The sequence below is a fragment of the Diadema antillarum genome, unplaced genomic scaffold (genome assembly GCF_040938485.1).
Source record: "Diadema antillarum isolate AM-2024a unplaced genomic scaffold, OU_Dant_1.0 seq00000343_RagTag, whole genome shotgun sequence".
In the NCBI taxonomy this organism is placed as follows: domain Eukaryota; kingdom Metazoa; phylum Echinodermata; class Echinoidea; order Diadematoida; family Diadematidae; genus Diadema; species Diadema antillarum.
Window position 1 is genome coordinate 203,182 of NW_027271355.1, and position 16,979 is coordinate 220,160.

Genomic DNA, 16,979 nt, shown 5'->3' on the forward strand with positions numbered 1-16,979 from the left:
GTGTCAAGTTGTACACCCTCACCTGCCTGTGAGCCTACAGAGCGGTATGTAGGCGGCGTGGGCCAACTCTGGGGTGAAGACGTCTTGCAGGGTGGACTTCATGTCCTCCAGAGAGGCATTTTCATCATTCTGGCTTCCTGGATGTCAGACAAAAACTTGCATCAATTGGAAAGGGAAACTCTGTGATTTGTTCAAATTGACTCCCACAAAGAAATTAAAGTAAAACAAACAGAAAAGTGAAATTCTCATCAAAATTATACCCTCAAGGAGAAGATGAGGAATTTTAAAGTTTTGAATTACTGTAAAAGTGGATATTTTCCCGCGAACCAACTTTTCGCGCTCGCCCGGGTTAAAAGAGTCTCGCGTGTTTTTAATTCTGCGGAATCAAAATATCAACTACTGGAACATATGGCAAGTAAAAATTTTCACCTGCTTTTATTTTCATGCTAGTTTGTGGTTGAGCGAAATGAGTGAAAATTTCAACACCGCGAAAATTTTCACTTTTACAGTACTTCATAAAATCGTGATACCAGTCACAATCACCTATGCAATATGGTAAAATGACTTCATAAAATCTGTCAAATACTCAGGAACTACAGCCCCTTCTTGTTGAATTAGTTGAACTGAATATATTGACAAAGTCATCATACCGAAATTGCTAAGAACAATATGATATGGACACCATAATTTTTTCAAGTGAAGAAAAGAAAGGTACACATTTGTATAAAGGTTAATGGGAGGCTGGTCAGGCAGGATGTTGCAAATATTTGACTGTCAACTGTTTCACTGGTAAGAGATAAACTTTGTTTTATTTGCACTTCTTCTTTCAAGGAACAGTCAGGGAGACGACTGCAGATACAATATCTTAACGACTTGATCATATCTATTGTTTGTTAGAGACAAGCAGTATACCACTTGTCCATAAGGGAACAGAAATAATTACAAATATTCCAGTAAGATTGACCCTGGCACCTATTTCAACATCAGAGCAGAGAGGAGCTCGGGGGATAATGCATCTTGCCTCAGGCCATGGCTGGGCTCTAAACCCAAACCTTCTATTCAAAATGCAGTGCAACAATCCCCCTAGACCAGGTCACTTCGATTTGCCATTTTCTTTGACCATTGTCAAACACATATGAGATGCAATGTTCTAGGATTTCTTTTTCCTGTTTGTATTTTTTACAACCTTTATGGCAGCAAGAGGAAACTCACCTAAACTGCTTGGCCTTGGCACAGTTCCCAAGCCCTGGAAGGTGGGGCTCATCTCTGGACCCGAGTCTTGCGAATGTCCTCTTGCTGTCGGGCCGTATGGTGAACCGATGGTCATCTGGTTGGTTTCATTGTCCACTTCAATAACCAGGTACTTGTCCTCACTGTCTGTACTGTTGGCCAGGCTCTTGTAATCTGACCATCACACAAGACAAATAACCCTGATTGACCACTTGTTGCATGGTATTGCACTATACGGCAAGTTGATCAGCACATCACATAAAATATTGCCATTTCCTTCAAGATTCCTAGCCATCATATTCCAAACAGTGATTACAAGAGATATACCCAGAATGTCTGAGGTCACATTTACAAGTCTGTAATTACAGAAATTTACACACATCCATTCTGCACTGCTTGACACGCACACCCAATGCACCTTGAGAGATTACTAAATTTAAAAAAAAATGCACATGTAATCACATATATCAGACAAAATTGGAACTGACTCCATCAAGGGCACTACTACCACTTCATTCCTCCACTGGAAAATATTACAAATAGTCCAGAGTTGGTATCAAACATGGTATCAAATAGAGATACAATCATAACAACTATGCTGGGCTACAAATCTTCAATCCAGTAAAAATTTGGTAAGAAACTACAAATGCTTTAGAATAAAAAACACACACAAAAAGAAACAACTTTTGCTTCCTCATCAATGTTTGCCAGCATTTGCATGCACTTAGGAAAGCAGCATTGTCAATTTCAACTCAAGGGAGAAAACAGCGAGACACAAACCAGGAGGAGTGCCGCTAACAGGGCTGGAGAGACTGGAGGCGGAGGCTAGCTTGAAGCAGAGGAAGAAGCGCTTCAGGATATCGGTCATGTGATCCCTCGTCATCTCACGGCCGATGCGCAGGGCGATGGCATTTAGGATGTCGACCAGCTTGAAGCAGACGACGGAGCGGACCTGGCTGCCGCTGGGGAAGTTGATCCCGGTGCAGGACATGATGTCCAGGAGAGGGTGCACAAACTTGCCAAAGAGGTACTGACAAATTCCAGTATGGTGTAGGAGAGGGGAGGATTATGCAACAGACTGTTGTGACTAGTTTACCAAAAACTGTCTCATCAAATCAAAACAAAAGAAACATATGTGAAATACTTCAAATCTATTGCTGCATGGCTTGGTGTCATGGCTTGAAAATCATTTTAATGATTTTCTCTTAGTCCACGTACACATGCATGCCTTTATGAGTCAAAGGTTTGCAATTCATACCATAATAATGCATATAAATGAAGCAGGAATGCAGTTGAATGCAAATACCACCATATAATCATATTGCTTATCTTTAAAATTTCACATCATCCCCTCAGTTACTTGACATATTCTGTCTCATTTGTGCCCCCTTCTCTTTATGCCTTTTATATAGAACTTGCACTTCATTTCACAAAAATCCAAAGTACAAAATACTACACAAACAGGAATAAACACAAAACACTAACTAAAGCAAAGTCACTGTCTTTAAGCAAAGTCTATGACAATCCCTTTATAAAGTGGGGATCAGGTAGTACTATTACAAGGTTAGAAATAGAAAAATTAAATACATGCACAGCAAAAGTTTTGTGGCACAAGAAAATTAATGTTTACGAGCATACATCATTTACCTGCAGTTTTTCCATAAGAACAGAGTCTGTCAGGAAGGGGAGAATATGTCTCAGTAGGACAACAGAAGCAACCAGACGACCTTCCAGCTTGACACTAACTTTTCTCTGGACTTTACGCACCTGTCAATCACAAGGTAAAGATGATTATAGAACTCTATCAGACAATGTTGATGATAAAATCCAAGCTCTCATCACAGGTATGGCTTTCAAAACATATTTCCAATGCAACAACCCTCAATAATGTTCACAACAGTTACACAAAATATACAGTCTTTCCCTCTAACATAGACATGCAGCATAGATTGTGCATCACAGACTGCAAATAAAACTAAAACAAAGAATATGGAATGGGTATGTATTACAAACTGTAGAACACTGTAAAAAAAGATTGATTGAGAAAGTTATAAGATTGTATATAAGTTAATCATTGTCCTCACTTCCGGTCTAAATCTACTTTTCACTGATCTTTTATAATCATTTACCACATAGAACAATTGCACAGTGAAAGCAAGGCTTTGCGAATAAAGTACAGAGAAAAATTATTCAAATGTAGATGGTCGAGCCCTCTGTCTCTTGTAACAACTTCAATAGCTAAAAGCATTTGAGAAGACCCAAACTAAAGCATGGTCGAGGAACAAAATGCAGAACATACTGCTGACAGATTTTAAACATGAGAAGAATGCAGCTGATTTACCGTCTCTTTAATAAATGGCAAGTACTGCTGAAATATGAACTGGTCTCCAAAGAGCAGCGCTACATCTGTCAGACACTTCAGAACGGACCGAGCATTGATGTCTCCTACCACAGCCTTCTTTCCATTGCAGACACTGGATGTATCTGCAAAGTTAAGGAAAACGACCACAACAACAAAGTATGGTCATTTTCTTTTAGTTGTTTGTTAATTCATCTTTTAAAGACACATACAGCTGTTATGTGAATACATTAACAGAAAGTAAACATGACAATTCTTGAAAGAAAGACTCTCTGTAGAGGGAGACAAATTGAAGAAAATCAAGCATGACAATCCTTCCATGCAAATTGCTTCTAGGAACTCCAATGCTCTCCATGACAATGAAGAAAGGCTATCTTGCTTTGGAATAATGCAGGTAGAGCATTTAGTTTGACATATTTGATAAATCTGGTAAAGTGAAATCACTCAAAGGCAATCCCACTCTGTTTGGGGTGGTAGCACTATTCCGCATGGTCTCCAGATTTCTAATTTTCACCTTGACATTCCCAGACTGAATTTTGGTACCAGAATTTGGATGTTTAAGTTTGCGTAGTGTGTTAACATGTGTATGACAAATGACCTGTTGCATATTAAAAGAAATCTGGTGGATCAAAAGATATGTCAATTCATGATACAGATATTCATGATATCAAGATGCACCCCCACACCTATAATTACCCAAACTTGACTTGCCATTTTTTTTTTGTCATTCGCTCTCTGTAGAGTTTTTCTTCTTCTTCACTTTGTTTTCAACTGTAAACAAAAACTTTATTTATCAGTATAACATGTGCAAGATGTCCTAATGCTTGTACATTGTCTGCCTTTAGCAAATCACCTGTGCTGGTGACATCACACTAGCTTAGAAGAATATGTGCAGCGTGCACACCAATCAGAGCTAAAAAGGATTACATAGTGCATTGTCGCATAATCCTCTGAAACCCAAAATCTCCAGAGGCTTTGCACAGGGCCTAGAAGGTTCCAAGAGGCAAAATGTTAGATAAATTCCTGCAATAGTGAGTGAGGAGCCTAATCATTGTAGCCATGACGATAAGACCTACCCATCTCATCCACATCTCCGTCACTGTTGAGAGAGCTGTGCAGAAGCTGCTGGGGTTCCATATAGCAAGCTGAGAGAGCTATCAGTAGTTTTGGAGTGATGTAGCGCACCGTCAGAGCTGGTCCAATGCGGTGGACCAACCACGTGATGCTCTCGCTGGCTACTTCACTAAGACTCTTGCCAATGAGGGTGTTGATCTGGTAGAGTTTGGATGACAGCTGTTGCTTGTACACTCTGAAATGATCAGCTGATTTCTGGCTTCCGAAAATTTGGTCTTCCTCTTCTCTTGGTCTGTCAGATTTATCTTTGAGTAAGAGCTGTTGAGAGACATTGTCTTCATCTCCTTGGTCAGATAAGGAGGTCATATTTCCGGAGTTAATTGACAGAGTGTCCGCTTCCCTGTCGGAGGATATTGTGTCACTTGGTTTATCTTCTAAAGATGAGACCTGCTCATCAGATGGACTCTCATTCCCTTTTTTGATTTGTGAGTCTGATGCTTCATTATCGCCACCATCATCATTTTCATCCTCTTCATCACACTGAGTTTCAGAGTTCCCAGAGACGGTGGTTTCTCTTGCACCGTTGCTGTCTTCCTCCACATTTTCCTCATCGTTAGCATCCTCTTCATCACCCTCATCACCATCAACGTTTCCAAAGAGCTCCTCCTCCACCGCTATGCCATCTGTTGTCAGGAAACTCTCTCTCTCATTCAGGTTGGTACTCATGGATGGTCCAATGACAGTCAGGCCACAGGTCTGCTCACCAGCAACATCAGTAAACATGGGACACTGTTTCATGCCATTAGTTGCTTCAGTCACAAATTCGGCAAGCTCCGCTAGGAAGGGCTTCAGGCCAAGACACATGATGACCTGAGACAGGAAGGAATGCTGGAACAGGAGCAGATAGTCTGGAGAGGTGAACTCTGAGTCCAAAAGGTGAGAAAGTGGTGCCAGCAGCCTATCAGTGGCCAGTTTTGGTCCCAAATGGCCTGCATATCTGCTGAAGAGCGACAGAGCAGCATAAACTGCGGTACTGCCGTCTTCAAAGAGACCCAGGATGTATGGAAGGAGTAGGTCCTTGCCTTCGTCGCTGATGTCATGGGTGACCCTTGACAGCCAGTGCCGGGCTAGCTGCACCATGCTCATGGCCTGGCTGTCGGTCAGGTCCACAGGATGCGGTTCCTCAGCACCAGCCTGGCACCGCTGGCGGTGCAGTTCGCTGAGAAACTGGTACAATGGGGTGAAATACTGGGGGAAAGCCACCAGTCGGGAGTGAGGCTGGAGTAGGAGACTAGGTGAAAACCATGGCAGGCCTTTCTGACCACTCTGGTAGAGCAGGGACAAGTCCCATGGACATGTATAATCTTCATCCTCTCCCTTGGTAACTTTCAGCAAACCCTGTATCAGCTCCCTAATGTGCCTGTATAAAGAAAATGACAGGTAATCCAATTGCTTCTGCAAAGCTTCATTTTGTACATAAATCAGACAAAAGCTAACATTTTGGCATTCATGAAACACGGCAAGAATCAACTTTCTGATGTTTATTCACTTTTGCTACAATATGGGTAATCACACTGGAGTTATAAAAGTGTTTAATTGTGATTTAGTAATTCAGGATTGAACAGCAATATTTACATTATTCACTGTCATTGAATAACATACAAAGTCCATCAGATGGCTTGAAATCTGCAAGAAGGGTGACTGGTGTTTGTTTTTTACCTTAAAATCCTGCCCTGTTACCTCTCATGGAACAATTCACTAACCCTGGAAGGTCCTGTGATTCCGTTCTCACAACTCTCTGCAAATGCCGACATCTGCACTCTAGGCTGGCGTCCACCTGTCGCAGTCTCAACTTTGGCGCGAGGAAGAGCTCTGTGATGGTGCAGGCGAGAGCTACGGTATCCCTAGCAACAAGCTGCTGCCACTGCACCCGATTGTCTGCCTGTGAAGCACACAGATGTCAGTGTTATTCACTTGATAAATACACAAAACTCACAGCACAAATCAGGTAGATTTCCACAATACCAGTACCATGATTACCGTTTCATGTACAGCAGTTCAGCATTGAGTATCTCTTCATAAATCAAAAACGTACTGCTGAACACAAGACTTGTATCTATCCTCTGTGTGCAATGATCTTTTCATTACCACAATTCAAAGTGGCTTGAACTACTACCAGGTAGTCTTGTGTTTGTTTGTTTTTTAAATTCACTTCTTCCTTCTAATGGTCATATAAAATGAATTTAAAAACAACTAAATCAACCAAAAGACATGGGACACATCACTTTCAAAGGATTCAGGTCAAGGGTCAAAGGCTGATATTTTGTATTCTTATAAATAAGGAAAAAGCTTTCCAGTAAGTCAATCAAATGTGGAACAAGATTAAATTCTGAAAGTGCACATGCCAGTATTATTGGTCGGACATCTGACTGGATCTCAAGAAGGTTCACACTAAGTGTCAGTTTTAAATACTATATATTATGCTGAATATTCTGCAAGGTTTTTATTTTCGTCTATTTTGCAAGTAGGGTGCTATTCGCAAATTTAAAAATGCACGAACTCGACATGAATGTGACATGCAGGTATAGATTTCTCCATTCAGTACTGTACTCCACAATTGGGAATTTAACCACCCATGAAATTGTCAGGAAGTCCCGATTCACGAAAAATTAGACTCACTAAATACATAACATATACAGTTTTCTCCAAGTTCTTTCAGTTTTCTTATGCTGCACAGACAAAAAAAAAACAAAACCACCAAACAGACAAAAAAAACAAAAACACCAAACAGACAAAAAAACAAACAAGCAAACACTAAAACAAGTTTGGAATCAAGTCATCACCAGATAATGCCTCTTGCACTTTACAGAGAGGAGGCATAAAAAAGATTATTTTCCTAGGATGCTACCCATGAAAAACTCACCACTTGGTGCTGTTCAGGCAAACTGTGCCCCGCTCTGGTGGTAAAGGAGTAGAGTGATTCCAGCTGATTGAGAGCTGAAAGGGGCTCATAGCCGTCGGGTAGGGCGATTGTGGCTAGCTCTGGCCTGACTTGCCTAGAGTCCATGGGTTGATCTGTCTTGGCCCTGGTAAGGACAATGTGGACACAAAATGAACTGACAGATTAATCTGTATGCGTCCGAGTCATGAAGGTGGCTCTTAGCTGCAACCAGATTCTACCCCCAAATAAAAACAGAAAACAAAACAATAACAAAATCAAACATTTAAAAACGGATGCCTGTTAGTGTATGTTCACACTCTTGCTATGATTTTATGAAGGTCATTGAATTTTCCTACACTTTCAAATCTGATATCAATTGAGGATATCGCCAATACGTAGGTGCCGTGTGCAGAGCAGTGTTTTAGATGCATTATGGGATAGCTCATGGGACAAATTTGCCCCGGTTTTGGCTGCACATGCACTTGCATCACGCTCTGTCTTTATAAAGCGGTATTTTTTATGGAAGATTTCTTCGCTTTCCATCTTGTGACCAGCACATTGAAGCCTTGCAGTAGTGAACCATGACTGTAGTGACCACAAATCAGCAAAGCTTAGACACTTTCAACTCTTTTAAGCTGAATTATAGCCACGAGAAAAAGGGCTAACAACGGAAAAGCAGACAAAGAACTCCATTGAATTGTATGGGAACTGCGGCTCGCATGAGACAACCGGAAGCGAACAAGGGACCGAGGAATCCCACAGTGCACCTGTGACAGAGCTCTCCAGCATGCGCAGGAGTTTTTTTACGTCATTGGCGATAGCGAGAATTACGTCATTATTTGCAGCACATCAGGACATGCAAATTTGAATGGATAATATGCTTAGCCTAGCAAAAAACAAAAAAAAAACAAAAACAAGGTAAAGCTAAACGACATCTCACATGCATATCAACATTTGTGAGTATAGTGTTTTTAATGTAATTTCATTGACCTTTGAACCTTTGACCTTTTTGGACTTCACCAATATTTAACCCTAATCCCACCGGGTTTTTTGAGGGACTTGAAACCACGGGGGGCCTTTTTGGCCCCCCTTCAGATCTCGATCGTGGATCGCGCGATCCTCGCGAAAATTTGCACTAAGGTAGAGGCCAATGTAGTCTACAAGACTGTATAGTTAGATTTTTCACATTTGAATTTATGTATTTTATATTAATTAATTTATGCTAATTTATGCAAAAATAATGTTTTGCCTATAAATAAAAAATAAAGCTCCAAGACTTCTAATTTTTGGTGAACATATTCTTTTCAATATCCTCAGCAATAATATTGAAGCAAAAATTTGGCTTCACAATCATTTATGTATTTTATTGTTTATTGAATTTCTTATGTATTTCCTTGTTTTTTACTTTTTGTTTTTGTTGTTTTTTTTTCATCAAAATTTGTCACAGAAACTTTTTAAAGCATTATCAGGCTAAAATAGATCATTATCAGCCTTTGAAAGTAAAAATATTTATTTTATATGAATTAATTGCAAAAACACAATTTACATTGGATTTGTATACAAAATCATGTTTTTGAGCAATTTTTGGGTTGACAAATTTTTTTCAAAGGGGCGTGGCTTCAAAAAGGTATGCCCAAGAGCGACAAATTTGGTGTCAAAAGTTACGCGATACTTGAAAGAAAAAAGTCATAAAATGTCGCGGCGAGAGCATCACGCGTTGCGGAATAATCACGCGAAACGTCGAGGGGAGGGCCAAATGGCCCCCCCCCCCCGGTGGGAATAGGGTTAAAGGATTACTATGATTAGTGGATAAAGTTCATTGACCTTTTGACCTTTGATCCTGTCTGTTTTAATTTGAAGTACTCTACTTTATGAAATGTGCTCCTTGACATGTGTATGTCCAGACAGGATACCTGAAAAATGGTAGCTTTCTGATCGGGTTCTTGCTCAGCTGACTCTCATCCACCATTGAGCTAGGTATGTTCTGGCCCTCATTGTTGAAGGACTGGGATCGGTTGCGAGACAGGCTTATCTCCATAGCAACCTCGGTTGCTTCAATTGCCCTGTCAGTTTCAGCAGAATTCTGTTTGGAAGAAAAAATAAATAAATTAGAAGTCATTGTTTTTTTAATTGAACAAGACTTGTGATGCACTTTTATCTAGAAGTACCTTCACTTTTTTGAAATCGTCTGTGAAAGTTTTATTCTGAGCAATACATCACTTGGAATGAAGTTGTAGTCATCCACCACACTATGCATGACTTAATACTGGATGAGTCCTTTCCAAAGAACTTTGTCATGACATCCATAATGATGCACATCCTTTCTTTGAGCCATTATCAATAATTATTAATAGCAAATATATTACAGTATTGCGGCCAACAATGAAATAAGTTACAGAACTGGGACCTGCTGCATTAAACTTTTTCCCTGAAAAAAAAACAACAACAACACCTCAGGTAGATTTTCAAAACAATTGTTTCCTGTGTGAAGACATTTGCAGAATCATGGTAACCCCAGTTTTCAGTTCTTACCGGAGGTTTTTTCTCAGGTTAAATGTTTTATGCAACAGGCCTCTCGTAGCGTGGGGAGACACGGGTGGCCCGATTGAATCCATCCTCATTTGCTGCCCAATGGGCTACTATCGAAAACCACAAATAATGCCTGCAGCAAATACGTGCATCGAAATTTACGCTTATCAGTGACAGTCGACTCAAGTTGAGATTTTTCAGTTGCGCGAGTACTCACATAGGGACCAGTGATTAAGCTGTACGCAATTTGTTTTGGAGATTCTTGATATTCCAATCCAGGCCAACCTCCCCACACCATTGTATTCCTATGCTACCAGGTTTTAAAGGTACTTTCCCACACATCCAATACACTCACCAGAACATTGTCCTTGACATTAAGGGCATGTCTATTTGCTGCCCTCTCTTGTTCACTAGTGCCATCAGGTCCTTCAGAGCCTGGTAACCCTTCCTGTTCAGTAAGCTTGGCTGCTTCATCATCTTGGGTCGTCATGACAACCGAGGGTCCAACATCCAATTTGGTGCGGGGTCGCTCTATGGTCGGGGCAGCCAGAGTCATGTAGGTGGACGGTGAGAAGCGCTTAGGGTGGGGGACGTTGAAAAGCTGCACCACACCATTACTAGCCGGCTGAGTGTGTTGGTCGACCACACAGAGGACGACATTCTTGGCCCTTACTGCTGCCGGGCCAGACAACTTTGAAAGAACAGAGGAAAAGTTGAACAGATGTTACTAAAATTTGGTTTTAACATGTTTTTCTTTCCTTCAACTTTCAGAAAATTTACAATGAAAAAAAAAGTCCAGAGATGCACAGACAAACATTATAAAGAAACTAGATAAATCTATAACAAATGAGATATTAAAGTGATGTCATTTTCCTCACAAGTCTCTCATCAACTCACACATAAATCTGAACTACATTTCCTTTGTTGAGTGAATGAAAAAAATGATTATTTATATCCTGTGCATCAACACACTGTAAAGTTGTAACAACCTAGTAATGACAACTTACATTTTCAAGGGGAAGAAATAACATTTGTATATATTGCTGTCCATAATGGCATCATTAGCTGCAGAAGTCTCTTTATCTAGCGATTACGGCACTTGTGTGTTCTACTAATATTGCTTTCTGTTACTCAATCCACATTTATATTTGGAAATGGATTCCTTTAATACTAGCCTTACTGATATCAGACCCATCAAAATATACAAATACCTTGTGGCCAAAGGTCAAGTCAATCCAGCGGTGCAGTCTCTCTGACACATATGGGCTCTCCAGGACAGCCCTATGCTTTTCAACAAAATCTTCAGGTCCACTACACCAGCTGGGCACCTCCAGGTCAGACAGGTCGTCATGGATGGACCTGAAAATGTCCGGATCAGAGAAGAACTCTGGGATGCACTCATCAGGGGTCCAACTCTGCAGCCGCTGCATGCTGGCTGGGTACTCATTTGGCACCCATACTGACCGTACGTGGCTGCACAGTAGGGACTTGGCTGTACGGCGTGCCTTGTAGATGTAGTAAGTGATCTCCGAGAGAACATCTGAGATGTGATATGGAACCTGGGCTGCAAGACCAGTCTCTTCTTCGGTGAGGGCTTGCATCTGAAGGGCAGAGTCGTATGTGAAGTCTAGCTGGTCGTCACCTTTGTTGAGCCTGAACTTGGACTTGGAGAAGTCTCGGTAACCACCGTCGGGTCGCGTGAAGTCCATGACCCACGGCATGACAGGGTGGTGGTTGGGGTTCCCCATCTGGCGATTGGCCAGGCGATTGAGAATCATCAGGTAATCATAGTTACTAACCTGGCCCATGGCCCACTTCTGGACAATCTCTGGCAGAGACTCCATGGTGGGTCTCTTTTCCTTGTGCCCTGTCTCATCCTGGATTGCCAACTGGGTTTCATCTTCTGCTGGAAGTCTACCACCACCTGTATCACTCTGACCCTTGAAGGGTACTTGACTTGATTCCTCAGCTTGACAAAATGAGATAACATCATTCAACTTGGGACCACAAAACTGCACCCAAAGTTTGTCATTGATGGCAAAGTCTGAGAGCGATATGTTGCCACACGACATTCCAAGACGGTGACAGTGGGTGACTGCCTGCAGCATTTGGTAGATGACAAAGAGTAGCTTAGCACTGGAGTTGCCAAGCATGGCTGGGCTGAACATTGTGACATCATGGACAGTGTATTGGTGGTGTGGTTGCAGCAGGAAGAATGCTTCCCGTGTCCTGACGGCACAATAGACAGGGACCAGGTTAGAATGATGACCATTTGGTGGGAGCTGAGAGCAGCTTAGAGTTCTCCCTGCCACAGACTCTCCTCCCCCAGTCTCTCCTCCAGCACTGATGACTGGACAGCTGTACAAGTCACTCACTAAGCCAGAGATGCTTCTCCACTGCACCTGAATGAAAGAGGACATTGCAAGCATAAAGCATGACAAATAAGGCAGAGAACTGACAACTCTTGTCTTGGTGCAGTCTTTCCATTAAACTTGTCTGTGCATGCTATCTACCATTAGTATTTACAGGCCTGCATTTCACCACGAAAAATAAGAATTACCACACACTAGGTTATTCTTTGAACAAATGGAAGAAAAAAAAGTACACAAACAGAAAAGGTATAATTCAGTGAAATGGACAAGGATAACAGGTATAACGAGATACTATGACCTAATAACATATCCTTTAGGATACTGCAGGCAAAGTACCTGCATCACATGTCTATATTGCTCACACAGGAGCACCCCTATAGCCATTCTTCTCTGTAGGAAAAGTGCAAAAGGCTTTAAATACCTCTATTGTACAGGATGTGTGAGAATGCTATTCCATTGAATCCTAAATATGTCTCTGTATATTACATGACAGACATTCTTATTTTGACCCACAGTCCAGAGGCAAGACTGATAATCATATGGTTCACTAATTGTTGAATAATTTTACCATCTTACAGTGAGTGTCATGATTCTAGTTGCTTTACTTTCCTATTTTCTATACAAACACTCTTGACTTGATCTTCTCCCAAAAGATGTCACTTCTGAGTTTAGAATGCAGCAAGACTAAAATGGAAATGGAAGGATTTCATAGTATACCGCTTCAGAGAGTGAATTATGAAACCGGTTGAGAGTGCATGGGCGCCCTCGGTAAGCCCCCTCCCATCCAGACTGGTAGATTTCCATGGCAACAGCATCCATGTACTCCATGAAATCTACATCAGACTTCATTACACGTTCCCCTGGGATCTGAGGTAAGCTGAAGAGAGAAATTGGATACCTTGATTAATTATGACGTGACGCACAGGGAAATTCTGCAGTAATGAGTGCCTGACATACATGTATCACTGGCTGAGACCACATAGGTCTGCAATTCTATGGAGTCTCTGATAATCATGCACATTGCTTCTCCACAAATGTGAATGTACACCATTCCATTACTGGTATATCAGTTTTCATACTCAACTTGGATGCAACTAATATATCCAAATTTGAAGCAAAACAAAGTGATCCCTAATAAAAGGTGGGACCCACCTTTTATTAGGGATCATTTCGCTTTATTTGGATATCTCAGCCATTTCAAATAAAATTTTCATCGAATAAACATTTAAATCCTCTTTGAATTGTACGTTTTTTTATATTTCATATAAGTGGTTTCATATTATTCTGCAAAAAGTTAAAATCTGAATCCCTTATCTCAACCAAAACTATACCATCCATTCAAACGAGACAAAAACAGGAAAGAACGTGAGTTTAAAGGGAAGCCAAAGCGGGAGAGAGAGCAAGAGTGAAAGAGGGAGTAGGATATATGCATTGACTTAAATGCAAATCTTACTCAGATATTCCACGAGCTGGCAGGTAGACTCTGGTGACTTTGAGTTTGAGCCATGGTCTTGCTACTCTGGCAAAGAGAGCACTCCTGCAAGACTGCGTCCATTTAGGAATTCCAGACTCAGCCGATGGTAGAGTGCCTTTACTCTGAACATGGCTGAGCCATTTCTCATGAACCTGTGAACATTGAGACTTTCAGCCATTTATTTCTCGACACTATATTATGTGACAATAACCTTCCTTTTGATGAATCATAATATCTTAGATGTTTGTTGTACACAAATCAGACATGTCAAAATATGAAATACAAAAGTTAGAATAGGCACACATGTTGTTTTGATATCTTCATTTTTCTCTCTCTTTCTCCATGTGTATTTCCTGACATATGTGTGAAAATGACATTTAACATGGGATAATAATGCCTTACAAATTAATCCTGTAAAAATTAGTTTGGGAATATTCTGGTCAACATTGAAAACATTCACTTGGGAGGATAAATGTTAAAAAGCAGTCTGTAAACACCCGTTACATTGAACAGGTGTCAGACGGTTGGAATCACTAGTGATCTATCTTACAAGTAATTTAAAGCTTTCACTCATAGAATAATACACAACTGTGTGACAAATTGCAAGGAAAGACTTGTAATTTCCATAGTGAGTTGCATGACAATATCAGATATTAGGGCAGATTTAGTATATAATTGCAGGTACACTGCACTAATGAGTGAAAGTAGGATTAACCAATCTTACCACAACTGTGAAACTCTCTCTGTCAAGATTCTGCTGAATCTGAAATGGATCTATGTTGAGTTGACATGCCACTTTAATAACATCTTCATCATCCATTTTTCAGCAGTCCACATCACCCACCTGCAACAAAGTGAAAAAAAAATATTATGAATAATCCATCTTTTTTTTTTTTTCACCAGCAGTCAATAGCACTCTAAGACCCCGCGGCCGAGCCCGGCCTTTTCTCAGTGTAAACGCAAACTGGGCCAAATGCGCGGCCAATTTTAGTCTGGCTTCCAAACCCTCTGCCCGTACTGTTTCGTTATTCAGGATATGAACCCCCTGAACGTCGAAAACTAGTATAGTTTAAGGTGGTTTTGTCCTGCAAAGGATTTTTCCTTCGGCAAGGGCCTTTGCCCAAACGGCGACTTCGTCGCCACGGAATCCAGTTGGCAAAGGGTCTGAAAACCAGACTATACCAAATTGCGTTTGTTTACAAGCAGAGCGCCACTACGACAAAATATTGAAAGGTTTGAATTAAAAGCGCGGCCAAGCCCGGCAGTGTAAACGGACAAAATTGCGGGGCTCGGCCCCAGGCTGGGCTTGGCCGTGGCTCGGCCCAGCCCCGCACTGTAAACGGGGTCTAAGCAACAATAATTAACTACTTGCATATTCCAAGCATTCAATGGTGATTGTGGAGCCAGTGCTAACTAGGCATAATTACTCTCATCTACATCTGTTACATTTACAAGGCAAAAACACCACATTTTTAAAACAAATCATTAGAATGGTACAACAGCATCCTCATTTATTAGTTTTAAAAGATATAGTAGTGGTGAGATTTTTCTTTCCGTTTCTTCAGCAGGTCAGAGGAAAGTCTGGCTAATAAATGAAAGTAAATTTTCTTTTTAAAAATCAATTCATTGTAAAAATTTCTATACAAATTTGTTCTAAGGGTCCTGCAAATGAAGTTGTATTAAAGGACATTGTTTCACATAAATTGCATAGTGCATGCAGAGACAATATAGCATCATATCCAGAATTGGACTTTGCTGAGTACCGACGTAGACGTAGACAAAGGTAACTAATTTTAGACCAGACCCTACTAGTTACAAATCCACCTTTATTTTACACTATTTCCATGTTATAATATAATATTTTCTTTCTAGGTTAATAAGAAAAGGTACAGCTTACAAAAACACACCACATATAAGTTGTTTATCATGCTTTATGCAGAAAACAAAGGCAGACCACTATTGGCTAATTGATTTATTTCACTTTATGATACTAAGTTTAAATTACTTTAGATGAGTATTGTTACAACCACAAGTAAGGTCAAAGAGATTTCCAGTGAGAGAATCAGGATTAGATCTAAATTTATCTCTCAACCCCGTGTCCAATTTTACTATTTAGACGAGGATTTTTTTTTTCATTTTTTTTTTGTTTTTTGTTCCCAGCCAGCACTAAATTGTCTCCTATCCTACAGACTTCTAAGACAAAAAAGCAAGAAACATGAATAAATATATGGATATATTACTGACATCAGCACAATGAATAGAGCAAAGAGGTATCTTATATTAAAATATAGGTTACATCTATCGTTACCTAAATTTGATAGCTATGCATACAGAGACATTAAGGCTCGGGCCTTAACGTTAGGGTCATTAAGAAAATCTGAACACTTTATACGGCAAGGCCAGGCAGGAAGGAGGTGCAAGAATCCACCACCTCCCGCGATCCCGGAGCTCCCTGACGTACCTGACCCTGGATGGATCTACAGTTTCACACAAAACAGAGTCACGCTAGGCGTTCATAATGAGCAACGCCAATTGAGAGAACAAAGTAATTACAGTGCGGTACTCAGAAATCGAGAAGCAGAAACGGCAAGACTATATATACATCTCGAGACGTAAATTGATTGTCGTACGAAGCAGAGTCGAATCTGATCTGCCGCTAGCCCCGGAGACCCGCCGCTCTGTACGTTGTACGTTGGGGCTGCTGGTCGCAGTTAATCTGCCGCCTGTCATCGCATCACGATTCACGTGAGGATTCTACCGCACAAATTCTACTGCGTGGGACTGAGGCGCAGCCGCAGGATGGGGCGAGATGAGGGCAGTTTTGATTTAAAAACGGGAGTAAAAAGCTGTAAAGAGGACAATCTGGCTGTCTGAAATCAATAAAGAAAGTGTGCCTTTCAAATTAATCTTAGCTTCATCAATATTGTAGCATTATTTACCTTTCTCGTGAATTCGTATCGTTCAGCAGCGTCGCTGCAGCTGAAAAGGGGAGTGTGCCGT

The 16,979-nt window shown here is 40.9% G+C and overlaps 1 protein-coding gene across 1 annotated transcript in view; it reads right to left on the reverse strand.

Moving 5' to 3' along the window:
* Positions 1-16,979, reverse strand: part of LOC139730897 (WD repeat-containing protein 81-like) — a 31,788-nt gene extending 14,809 nt beyond the window's left edge. Inside the window, exons 1-15 of the mRNA XM_071641774.1 lie at positions 16,919-16,979; positions 14,704-14,823; positions 13,959-14,131; positions 13,223-13,382; positions 11,345-12,535; positions 10,489-10,824; positions 9,518-9,687; positions 7,587-7,749; positions 6,427-6,605; positions 4,666-6,083; positions 3,572-3,714; positions 2,878-2,997; positions 2,011-2,260; positions 1,213-1,404; positions 23-137 (exon numbers count right to left, since the gene is read on the reverse strand). Coding sequence (XP_071497875.1) covers positions 23-137; positions 1,213-1,404; positions 2,011-2,260; positions 2,878-2,997; positions 3,572-3,714; positions 4,666-6,083; positions 6,427-6,605; positions 7,587-7,749; positions 9,518-9,687; positions 10,489-10,824; positions 11,345-12,535; positions 13,223-13,382; positions 13,959-14,131; positions 14,704-14,799 — 4,706 coding nt within the window. The 5' untranslated portion in view covers positions 14,800-14,823; positions 16,919-16,979. The remainder of the gene's footprint in view (positions 1-22; positions 138-1,212; positions 1,405-2,010; positions 2,261-2,877; positions 2,998-3,571; positions 3,715-4,665; positions 6,084-6,426; positions 6,606-7,586; positions 7,750-9,517; positions 9,688-10,488; positions 10,825-11,344; positions 12,536-13,222; positions 13,383-13,958; positions 14,132-14,703; positions 14,824-16,918) is intronic.